This window comes from Triticum dicoccoides, chromosome 3A, assembly GCF_002162155.2.
Source record: "Triticum dicoccoides isolate Atlit2015 ecotype Zavitan chromosome 3A, WEW_v2.0, whole genome shotgun sequence".
Lineage (NCBI taxonomy): Eukaryota > Viridiplantae > Streptophyta > Magnoliopsida > Poales > Poaceae > Triticum > Triticum dicoccoides.
The window spans coordinates 647,867,463-647,878,964 of NC_041384.1; the positions used below are offsets into that span (position 1 = coordinate 647,867,463).

The 11,502-nt window shown below is 44.4% G+C and overlaps 2 protein-coding genes across 2 annotated transcripts; one reads left to right on the plus strand and one right to left on the minus strand.

Annotated features, from left to right (window-relative positions):
* Nucleotides 1–2,377: 2,377 nt before the first annotated feature.
* LOC119269918 (serine/threonine-protein kinase rio2-like) lies at nucleotides 2,378–6,589 on the plus strand. The gene is made up of 13 exons (XM_037551854.1): nucleotides 2,378–2,668; nucleotides 2,766–2,812; nucleotides 3,299–3,369; nucleotides 3,457–3,570; nucleotides 3,914–4,089; nucleotides 4,181–4,269; nucleotides 4,366–4,483; nucleotides 4,899–4,972; nucleotides 5,051–5,098; nucleotides 5,189–5,348; nucleotides 5,649–5,774; nucleotides 5,909–5,974; nucleotides 6,058–6,589. Exons 1-13 carry the CDS (start codon nucleotides 2,585–2,587, stop codon nucleotides 6,346–6,348), a joined length of 1,464 nt encoding a protein of 487 aa, XP_037407751.1. The 5' UTR covers nucleotides 2,378–2,584; the 3' UTR covers nucleotides 6,349–6,589.
* A 106-nt stretch (nucleotides 6,590–6,695) lies between these two features.
* On the minus strand, nucleotides 6,696–9,843 carry LOC119269919 (MLO-like protein 1). Its single transcript, XM_037551855.1, has 13 exons — nucleotides 9,703–9,843; nucleotides 9,532–9,589; nucleotides 9,222–9,415; nucleotides 8,684–8,800; nucleotides 8,538–8,592; nucleotides 8,304–8,395; nucleotides 8,100–8,174; nucleotides 7,921–8,009; nucleotides 7,776–7,825; nucleotides 7,658–7,698; nucleotides 7,359–7,568; nucleotides 7,083–7,150; nucleotides 6,696–6,969 (listed from the first exon to the last, which is right to left on the minus strand). The coding sequence occupies exons 1-13, from the start codon at nucleotides 9,826–9,828 to the stop codon at nucleotides 6,696–6,698; spliced, it is 1,449 nt and encodes a 482-aa protein (XP_037407752.1). The 5' UTR covers nucleotides 9,829–9,843.
* Nucleotides 9,844–11,502: the final 1,659 nt, after the last annotated feature.

An 11,502-nucleotide genomic window follows, 5' to 3' on the forward strand; every position in this document is an offset into this window, starting at 1 on the left:
CGATGGGGGAAGTGGGGGTGGTTGCCCTAGGGTTTGATCGGGGTGGGGGGTTAAGTGGAGTGGGGGGGTCGGCCGGTTGGGCCTGTAGCCTGCTGGGCCGAAGCCCGAGGGGGCAGGAGGGTTTCTCTTTCCCTTTTTTTGTTAGTTTTGTTTCTCCTTTTCTTTTTATTTATTTTCTTTCCTATTTTATTATTTTAATTGTTGTTTTAGAAAATATAAATACAACTCCTAAATTAATGCTATAATTTATTCTACTGCCCCAATAAGTATGACACCTAATTAAAATAGTTTGCATTATTATTATTTTTAAAAGGGCATTTAATTAATTCTCATAGCTGCGTTTTAATTACTTTAGAGCCTTTAAATGTTTTATAAAATTGTGGTTTCTCCACAATAATTACCTATGCATTATTTGGCAACACCCCAACATTTTAGTTTTAATATTTGAAAATCTTTACCATTTGACTTTATTTTAAGTTTGAATTTCGAATCGATTTTGAACTAACACGAGATTAACAACAGTAATCGTGGTGACGTGGCATCATTAACGTGGGATTACTGTAGCCTAATTATTCGGGCGTCACAAAGATCCACACAGAGGGCCGTTGGGACAAAGGTCCTTTCAGCCCCCAATCCGTGAATCACTCGCGGGTGCTCCACAAGCCGACCCGTCTTAAGTCACCACATGTATCCTGTATAAAGTATATAGCATATACCCGTGATCACCTCCCGAGTGATCACGGCCACATAATATAGCATGGCAGACGGACAAGAATGTATGGCCACTGATGATAAACTAGCATCCTATACTAAGCATTAGGATTGCAGGTAAAGGTATCAACAGTAGTGGCAAGGACATGCTATGCATCAGAATAGGATTAACGGAAAGCAGTAACATGTTACACTACTCTAATGCAAGTAGTAGGGAGAAGAGGTTAACAACAGTAATCATGGTGACGTGGCATCATTAACGTGGGATTACTGTAGCCTAATTATCCGGACGTCACATTCGTCTCCGATCGCAGTGCATTCAATGATCTTCTGTTCTTACTTACCAGTGTGGATGGTTCATCAGTCTTATTAAAACCTTTGAGGTTAGTCCAGCTTATGCACGTTTAGTCTTCTGCAATTTCGTCGAGGGCTCCAAAAAATGTGAAAATGCAAAAGATGAAGTTAGAGGCAACGACATCAAGGGACTTTGATGCAGGTTTTAGTTGTATGAGAAATCTTTTTTGTAAGTGTATTTTGGTTTCTTCGATCGGACGTAATATTATGTAGTATTTGATGAATACAATTGTTTCCTAAGATGTCTAAGTTGTAGGGAATTTCTTTCTGCAGGAAGGGCATCCTTAGTTTTTCTATCATTTTCAAGAGAACACCCCTATCTTTATTAGTGTAAGTACTATATTTACCTAACCCATGAAGCCAAGTCCCATCCACATTGCAGCTCTAGTATTTTTCCATTTTGAGGGTTAACTAGTGATTTGGCATACGAAATTCCCTATTTGATGTTTATTGTGTCAAATTGGTCGACAAACACACATGGCGCAGCTAGTGGGACAGACCAACTCGGGGAGCGACTCAGAAGCAGTTTCATTTCGTTTCAACAATTTTGGCCCATCTTTCCTTTTCTGGTTTTCATGGTTTACTTCATTTGTTCTCTTCATTTTTTTTCTTTTTCTTTTTCTTTGGTTTGTTGGTTTTTTGGTTCCATTTCCTTACCTTTTATTCTTCTTTCTTGATGAGTTTTTTTCTTCTTTTTTTTCTCTACGGACTCCTTTCGGCTTTTCTCGGTTACTTTGGATTTATTTTGTCCTTCTCTTTTTTTACCCATTTTTTTATTTTCTGAATTATGATCATGAACATTTTTTATAAAATAGTATTAAAAATATATTTGTGAACATCTTATGTTTTTGTGATATTTAAAATTTATGAAAAAAATTATATACACCGTTAACATTTTACAATAACACGATGAAATTTATTCCAATTAAAATATTTTTAAAACATGGCAACGTATTTGAACACTTTATATTTTTTTAATATGCAGTGAATATTTTTCAAAAATCACTAACATTTAAAAATTGTAGCTACTTTCTAAAATTAAGCAATCTTTTCATATTACGAGTATTTAAATTTCTCAGTTTTTAGAAATCGGTCGACATTTTTTAACATCCACTAATTTTCTTCTTATTTTATTTTTGAGGGATTATTTTTTATTTTTTATAGTATGTCAAATGTAAAAAAGATTCGACAGCCGGTTATCGGGCTAAAACAGACAGGAAAACCGAAGAACGAAAATCGAGAGAGTGGGCCGGCCCACTACGCTCGTCGTGTCTCGCCTGACACCAACCAACCCTAGCCGCCAGGACGGCGCCGAGCCCATCCACCATCCCAGTCACCGCCCGCCGCCCTCCCCATCCTCGGCGTCCACCGCCGCTTTCGCCCTCCTCCTACGCCGTTCTTAGCTACCTCCTCCTCCTCCTCCTCCTCGACCACCTCCTCCTCTCTATCTAGCCCTAGAGCCGCCAGCCAGCCCGCCCGCTCGCTTGCCACTCCCGTCAGCCGCTGCGAGGAGGAGACCATGAAGCTCGACGTGAACGCCCTCCGCTACCTCTCCAAGGATGACTTCCGCGTCCTCACCGCCTGCGAGATGGGCATGCGCAACGTAAGGCCTTAAACCCTACACCTCGGCCAGCCTTGACCCGACGCCATGTGAGACTGTTCGCCCTGACGCTTTGTGCTTTTGGTTTTGAAATTCGCAGCACGAAATCGTGCCCGCGGAGCTCGTCGACCGTATCGCCGGACTGAAGTGAGTTCTACCACGTGCTCTTTTGTGAATTTTGCTTTGTGTGGTTTGGGAAATTGATTCCTGTGGTAGGTGTATTTAGCTGCCAAGTGTGGGGATGGTGATTAGCGTTCTCAGGCAGTCAGGCGAGTTGATATGATAGTTCGTGGGCTGCCATTTAAGGTTAATCGTTGGGTCTGAACTTCACACTGTGTTTCGGTTAAGCTTTGCACCTTTGCAATTTGTGATGCACAATATCAATAGTTGTATACATAACTGTTGATTAAAACGAAATTGGAATTCACTGTCAGAAATTTTGTCTGCAGTAATCTAATGTCCACTGCATGTTGAAAAAGTCGAGGTCCGAGACCTCGGCTTAAAACAACTTAGGTTCTCTGTGTGTTAGAGCTCAGTATTCTTTGGAAACCAGTTTCAAATGGATTATATTGTTTGGTTTAATGGATCTCTCCGTTATCTTGGTGAGTGTATTATAATTCTTTGTGGATTTAGGCATGGAGGCACATATAAAGTGCTGCGGAATCTGTTGAAGAACAAACTGGTGCACCATGATTGTAAAAAGTGTGAGTCATTGATGTCGAATCTTGCTTCATTTTATGCTTAGATGGATATCTGGATTATCATAGCTGCTTTTCTTTTCTTGGTTATAGATGATGGGTTTCGGCTCACATACCTTGGGTATGACTTCCTCGCCATAAAAACTTTGGTTAATCGTGGAGTCTTTGCTTCGGTTGGTCGCCAAATCGGTGTTGGAAAAGAGTCAGGTACATGGATTATTGATGTCCTGCTCATTATATATATTTTGCCTCAGTTTATGGTTGTTATCCTGTGCTTTTATTATATTTTAAAGTTGCACAGGAAAGACACTGTGAAACATACGAGTCACTGCCTGTCCTTGCATGTTCTGTGATATACTATCTGTGATGACATATCAGTTTGCAACTTGATTAAGGAAAAGAACAGCTATCTAAAGTTCTAAACACCCAATCATGTAAACACAGCCCAACCAAACTAGATTATCATAATCCATGGCAATGCCATATCGAATCCTAGATTGTACCTAGCAAATGTCAAGTGCTTTATGTGGAATGTTTATTTTTCTTATAGATATATTTGAGGTTGCCACGGAGGATGGAACAGTGTTGGCCATGAAGCTTCATAGGTTGGGTAGGACATCTTTTAGGGCTGTCAAATCAAAGCGTGACTATTTAGCCCACCGGAGGAGCTTTAACTGGCTATACCTATCACGACTTGCGGCCCTAAAGGAATTTGCTTTTATGAAGGTTTTTGCACAGCTATACTTTCCATTCATTTTATCTGTCTAACTGCTTAATTGTTTAACACTCTTATACTGTTTTCTCATTCCACTCGAAGGCTTTAGGAGACCATGGATTCCCTGTTCCCACAGCGGTGGACTGCAATCGGCACTGTGTCATTATGTCACTTGTGCCGGGATATCCACTGTAAGTTGACATTCTTGTAAATGATTTTTAATTTTATTCATGAGTCTTTTTCCCTTTACGCAGAGACTGACATAGGTGTTGCATTCTGTTATGCAGTGTTCAGATAAGAGAATTGCAAAATCCAGATGATGTTTTTGACAAAATTCTTGGTCTTGTAATTCGTTTGGCGGAGCATGGGCTGATACATTGTGATTTTAATGAATTCAATATCATGGTACTACTTTTACCCTCTCTTATCATTATTACACTCGGATAATTCAGCTTGTCCATTCTTCGTTTCTCTCTTTCTTGTATTGCCTTTGCAATGTTTGAGATTCTGTAGTTTCTGCATCATATTTATGAACAAATTATGTTTTTTTCGGTGCTGCTTCTTTGAAGTATGCTCTGATTTCAGTGGTTTTGGAGGTTTCAGAGAGAAATAATAGTGATTTTGGATCGTAATCTTTATCAAGATTTGCCAATTGTACAAAAGAAAACACATGCCTTCCAACTGCCATTTCGAGTTGTTCAGAATGGTGTTTTCAGTATTTAATTCTTCAACAAACATAACTGAAGTTTTTTGATTTGTCAGTATGTATCTTAGTATCATACCCTATATTTTATCCTTCATGTGTATTGATGTTCTGCAGATTGACGATGATGAAACTGTTACGATGATCGACTTCCCACAGATGGTATCTGTTTCGCACCGGAATGCCCAGATGTATGTAGCATATTCTAATAGCTAAAGCCTAACGGAGGACTGCTTTCTGTTCAGTATTCATGAGGTTTGTTTTTGCAGGTATTTTGATCGAGATATTGGGTGTATCTACAAGTTCTTCAACAAAAGGTATCACCTTACCAAGTGTGTAATATCAAAAATATTATCTTATCCACTACACTGATTTTTTTATTAAGCTTTGTCTTCCTTTTGTATTAGGTTCAATCTTACAGAGAAAGGTGGACAAGATGGTTCTGAAACTGATGATGATGACAGTGGCAGACCGTCCTTTCTATCCATTCAAAAGTCTTCTGGTGCCTTGGACAAAGAACTAGCTGCCAGTGGCTTCACCAAAAAAGAGCAAGTTGAGATAGAAAAGGTGGGTCAGATGTTGGTACAAAACTCATATTGATGAGTTTCTCATTTTGAAGATCTATAAGATTTTACTATAAAGGCAGAAGTATGTCATTTGGTTAATATTGATAATGGGGACGTGGCCATACGGGGATCTTGCGACAACGCACTTTTTGAAGGCAATAACATTGATCACAAAATTATGTTAAAGTTAGATAAACATGGAGTGTTCCTTCTCATGTGCAGTCGTATTAATTTCACATTGGATATCGGATAATTAGATCTTGGTGAGTGCTGACCTTCTCTTCCTTTCACGTGATTACAGTTCATTGATGAGAATGCTGAAGAACACGATTCCGGCTCAGATGATGAGGATTCAATATCAGAACAGGAAAGTGAAGGTAGCGATGCCGTGTCTGCTGAAATCAGTTCCTTGAAAATAGTAGACCAGGTATTGATCTGCATCTAAATACTTTTCTAACTCAAATGTGTCGCCAAGCTTTGCCCACTGCCGAGCTATCACCCAGCAGATTCAGTTCTCTCAGTTACTAGTTTTTGAAGTATGTTTTGGTGGATATTGTTCAGGACCCTGCAGGTGTGCCTGATCTTGTTGTGATGGATTCAGATAAACATGAAACTTTATCTAAAGAGGTTAGTAATATATATTCATTTGACTGACTGACTAGACAAACTTATCAATGGATGTTGCTTACTTCTGCTGATCTACCTTGCAGCATGCAACAAGCACAAGTCCCAGTGGCGAGAACAAATCGACAGATCCAACCGACGATGGCATCGAGGACCCTAAGGGAGCCGAATCAGGAGGCGACGACGACGATGACTCGTCTGAGGATACTGAGGATGAGGACGACGCATTGCTGACAAAGCAGCTGAACAAGCAAAGAAAAAGGGCGATGGCAGCTGCCCTCGGGCGGAGAAGGCCCCTCAACTCGAGGAACGCCTACAAGGATAAGGGTAAGGGCACCATGAACTCCAAGATCCAGAGGCAAGCCTGCCTATGGTGAATAGTTGGTTGGTCTGCTTTGTTTCTGGCTGGAGATCTCAAGACGGTTTGGTGCGGTCTTGAGTGCGCCGAGCGGACTCGCTAGTCGTATGAGTATATTTCCGTTGTCAGTTTTGGTTGTTGTACTGGTGCTTCTCCAGGGTTTTACCCGCTGAGCTGTAGTAAAAAAAAAAATGTGATACTGGTATCTTGTACTATTATCAGCTATAAGTACTATACACTTCTTGCTCTTTGACAGTTTACTAAAGCAAACCAAGCCTATATCAATCCTCTGAGGTGTAACTAGTTGCCGTTCTTGCTAGATCGTGTCTTGCTGAGACATGACACTTCATCTTGGTTCTTTTGGAGCTACCTTGGCAGCGCGCGGCGGCACTGCATCATGGCGGCGGCTCGCCGCAGCATCTCCAGCCGGGAGGAGGCGCCGTGCCTGGTGGTTCCGGCGGCGGCAGCGGCAGCAGCATCCTTGGATGACTCTGCCCTCATCCTGGCCTTCTGCGCCCACCCCACCAGCCCCTGCTGGATGTGATCGTCGAAGATCTCCTTCTTGAAGAAGGTCCCCATCTGTGTCACGATCGCGTACAGCGGCAGGGTGCTGTAGCTGCACAGCAGCTGGATGACCACCCTGCAAGCAAAAGCAAACAGCAGCAGTCTTTGAGCCTGAGCCTTAGAAGAAAACATGGCTGCTTGCTTCTTCTTGGTGATGAGAGAAGAGTGAAACGACGGATTGCGACCGACCCGATGACGAGCCTCGGCACGATGAAGGGGACGTGGTCCATGATGCACGAGTTGAACCCGTAGGTGGTCTTGGATCGATCCAGTTGCAACCCAACAGAGACATCTCAGTTAGTCATTAGTAGGAGCATCAAAGAACTGTCCATGCCCTGATGCTCTTCTACTGATACACTTTTGCAGAAGATGTAGAATTGCGCGCACCAGCCAGTTCACCCAAAAAGCTCAAGCTGATGGGAAAAAGATGGGCTATGCATTTATGCGGCAACAGAAGACACTTACGAGGATCCAGAAGAAGAGCGCGATCTCGAAGGCGTTCTGGAAGAGGATGAAGTGGATGAGGTAGAGGATCACCCTGGGTTTACCGCACCAGAAGTACTCGTCGGACGGGTTCACCACCAGGTCGCCCTCGATCGCCGAGTGCTTCTCCGCGACGTCGTGCGCCAGCTGAGCTATCACGTGCTCCAGCTTCGTGCCCACGGCCAGCAGGAGCTGCAGGCAGCAGCAGCAACAGCACAAGGAGGCTTACCTACAGAAATTCACACTTTGACATGCGTGCTGGGGGGTTCAGGGACACTTACGATGAGAGGAAGGAAGGAGATCCAGAAGTAGGTGTGCCAGCCTGCAGGTCAATCAGCAAGTTGGTATATGATCCTGAGAGCTGCAATCACTGGAGATGGCAATGTGATTGCAACTTACCATTGACGTTCAGCAGCATGAATATCACCACGAATATCCACAGGTACCACCTAGGTGGAAGCAAGGTTAAGAAATGATCAGGCCACTCGGCTGCGCTGCTCAACAACTACTGGTAAATGAACCCCCAAAACATAAGAATTTTCACCTTATGCCAACCACCTTCTTGAAATCGGCCTCCAAGGCTCGCACCATGTATCTGTGGAAGCCAAATTTCAGGTTCCCCCGGCAATGCGTCTGCAGAGAAAAGGATCTCTTGTTATTAATTTTCATAAATGAAGAGGGGATAGAGTGTCAGCGTGCTGTTGAACTATATATCATCCTTACCATGATGAAACCGAGTCGCATGGTCGCGTAGTCCGATTTAGTGACCGACGCGTAAAACTGCTTAACAAAAGAATGCTGAAGGAATGTTTTGATTAGTAGGGTAGGTTTAACAAAAAAATATAGATATGTGTGTTAGTATAAAGAGGATACATGGTGTTTTGACTGAGAACCGTATGATTGATTATATGGGATGCATTTTCTTACCATCCAGCTCAACATCGTAGACTCCTGGCCAACGCCATTAAAACGTTCCCTGATGAATTCAAATTGTTGAACGTTGGTCAACTTCTTAGGTCCTGCAGTTGCACAGGATTGCATCAGCCATAACTGGTATTAAGAAGGCAGCCTGTTTTTCCTTAAATATACATACATTTCTAGGATTAAATTATTTCTGAAGTAAAGGTATTTATTAGATCAAAATGTGGAGCAGCAACCGACCGTTTCCTGCATCGTTTTTATGAATTTCAGCCTCCCAGTGTCTCCATTGGCGAATCTGCGCAATAGAACCGTGTTCAAGTTAACTTGCAGCCAAAATTAATCATTAGTGTAGTTTAAGAAAAAAGAACAGTGTTATGAAAGACTACCTTGGCTCCTCCTAAAACCATGGTCAGAACACTGAAAATCACATGGGTGATAGCCAGAACAAAAATGAAAATGTGCAACTGATGTAACGCTTCGAGTGACAGCAAAGGAACTTTTCCCTGCAAACACAGAAACTGGAGTTAGCACAAGGTTACCTAGGATCATTCCAGCATTGCACATCTCTTAAGATGTTGGAAGAACTGGGGATGATGTCATATAGCATATGGAAGTGCAAGGACTATTGGCTCTTTATCTTTGTGGGCATCCACTTTTAAAATTCAGTGAGCAAGCTAAGATCTGTAGTTAGCAGCTGGAAAACATATACTCCCTCCGATCCATATTAATTGTCGCTGGTTTTCCACATCACTTACCTTTATAAAAGCATTTAAACAACTAGTAGCTCAATTATAAACCTGCAGCATACTACATGAAGCATAGGCGCCAGTGCACTGGCATGACCTGAATTATACTGAAACTGTACGTATTATGAACTGCACAATGAAGCAAGATGTACTGTTTAAAAACCCATGGTCCATCCACCTTGTTCTTGCAATGGTCGGACCGCGGCACGCTCTTAGGAAGCAGCCGGCGACCGCCGAGATCGACGACAGAACGCTCCTCCATCCTCTTGCAGGGCAGCAGGTAGTTGGTCCAGCTAGGGGGAATGCACGTCCTCTGGATCACATCTTGGGACACCGTCATCAGCAGGGAGATGAAGCCCAGAAGCATCAGCTCTGCATCACCACACCCAAAGACGGTCTGAAACTGGGGGCGTCTCAAGAACATTTCTTACTGCAAAATGTTGTTCATCTTCCCTCTGCTCTGAAGGAAAAGCTGAATGCTGCCGCACCTTCCTTCACCTTGAGGAGAGCCTCGAAGAGCGCCTTCTGGTGCTTCTTCTTGAGCGTCTGCATGCATGCACGCATGCACTCCAAATTAGGCGCGTCGATGCGCGAGAGATCATCGGCCGGCGAAACGCCGTTCGGAAACGCGGAGGAGGGCGACGGGGATCGGGGGTCACCTTGCCGAGGTAATGGAGGCACCGCTCGGCGGCGAGGGAGACGGTCACGATGAGGGAGCAGACCCCCGCAACGATCCACGTCGGCGTGTACTCCAGCGCGTCCACCTCCAGCTCCCCGCCCTCCATGATCCCGGTCGCCCGCCCTCCGCCGCCGCCGCCGGCAGGCGATCGGCCTCACCTTCCGGCCATCTGGCCGCGAAACGCAGAAGAGACGTCGTGGGCCGCCGCGCCGGTGGAGGTGGAGTCGTGGTTCGCGATCGGCAGTGTGGGCTTGGTCCGTTCGGACACAGGAGCGCGTTGATCGTGTTGTCCCGATCGCTGCACAGCGTGAGCCCACGCGTCCATGCCACTGTTTGGCGCCCGTGCCGTCCGCGCCGGTGTCCGGCCGCCCGGCCGTTCGCTCGTACGCACGGAGCGCCCGCGTGATTGGTGTTCGGCCGTGCGATCCGATCGATAGGGGTGTGTGATCAGGAGCAATGCTACACCCGAGTAAATAGCATAAAACTACTCTCTCTGTTCGAGCTTGTCTCTTAAATGGGTGTATCTAGCTTTAACTTGATGCTAGATATATCCATTTGAGAGACAAGTTTTTTCAAACGGAGGGTAGTTTATAGGCTAGGGTTCTAAAAAACTACCAGATTTTATTTTTTCTTAGATAACTACCAAATGCGTGGTCGGCTGTTTCAAAAAATCCAAAACGCAGGCAACTAGCGTTTTAACCGTTTTTCTGACCGCCCGAACCCACCGATCAGGCCACGTGGCCCCGTGCCTGACGGCGCAGCAATTGATGGCCGTTAGGCCGACCGGTCCGATCAGAACTGGGTAAATACCCCTCCGTCGGTCGGTCCGTTCCCTGCCCACTCTCCCACTCCCCTGCTCCCACTCCCCTACTTCAGTATGAGCTCGCCGCCTCTCGCCATCTTCGAGGCCGGCTGCCGTCGGCCTCCTTGCCGTCATGCCTTCCTGGAACGACGAGGAAACGAGCTTCGACGATGACTACGAGGTCGTCAGCATGGACATGGGACTTATGGTAAGTTTACTCCTTGCCACCTAGGGTTAGGGTTAAGTGCTAGTAGGCCTAGGCTACAACCATGGATCTTGATTAGTTTAGGGTTATTGTTGTCTCTCTCATATGGATCTTGATTAGTGAGGGCGGGGGTTGGTTGTAGGATTGAGCTAACTTAGGGTTCATCTTTGTACAGTGTTAGGGTTCTTGCTGATTTGGAGATTTATTGATTGTTTAGGGTTAATGAACAGTGCAAATTTATTGTGCTTTTGAGTGGTGATTGGAACCAGTGTTGTTTTGGTTTTTTTGGTTACAGGAGGAACCAGACACCATTGTGGAGCCCCTTTTCTGTGATCAACTTGAGCTTTCTGAACCCAACTGCATTTTGCACCACATGAGGCATGTTAAGTGTGTGGTTTTTGAAGGCACTTTAACAGGAAGGCGTTTCTATGGCTGCCGAGTCCAGGTTAGATGTCAATTATGTTTGTTACATATGGATGTTCAACATAGCACATGATGCAGCAGTTTGAGTGCAATTTGTGGATGATATGACAATGTAACTTGTTATTTCACTTATGTTATTCTTTGTTACTTTGCATACTTAATCATGGCACTGTAATAACCCTATCATATTTCAGTTATGTTATTTATTGGTAGAAAATTCCAAGTTAACCATGACATTGTAATAACTAGCCATTTCTCCACCTCTGAATGTCCTCCGCCCTCCTCGACGGTAACGCCTTGGCTCAAAGGCACGCCGCCGACGACATCTGGCTGCGGCGCCGCCATCGCAC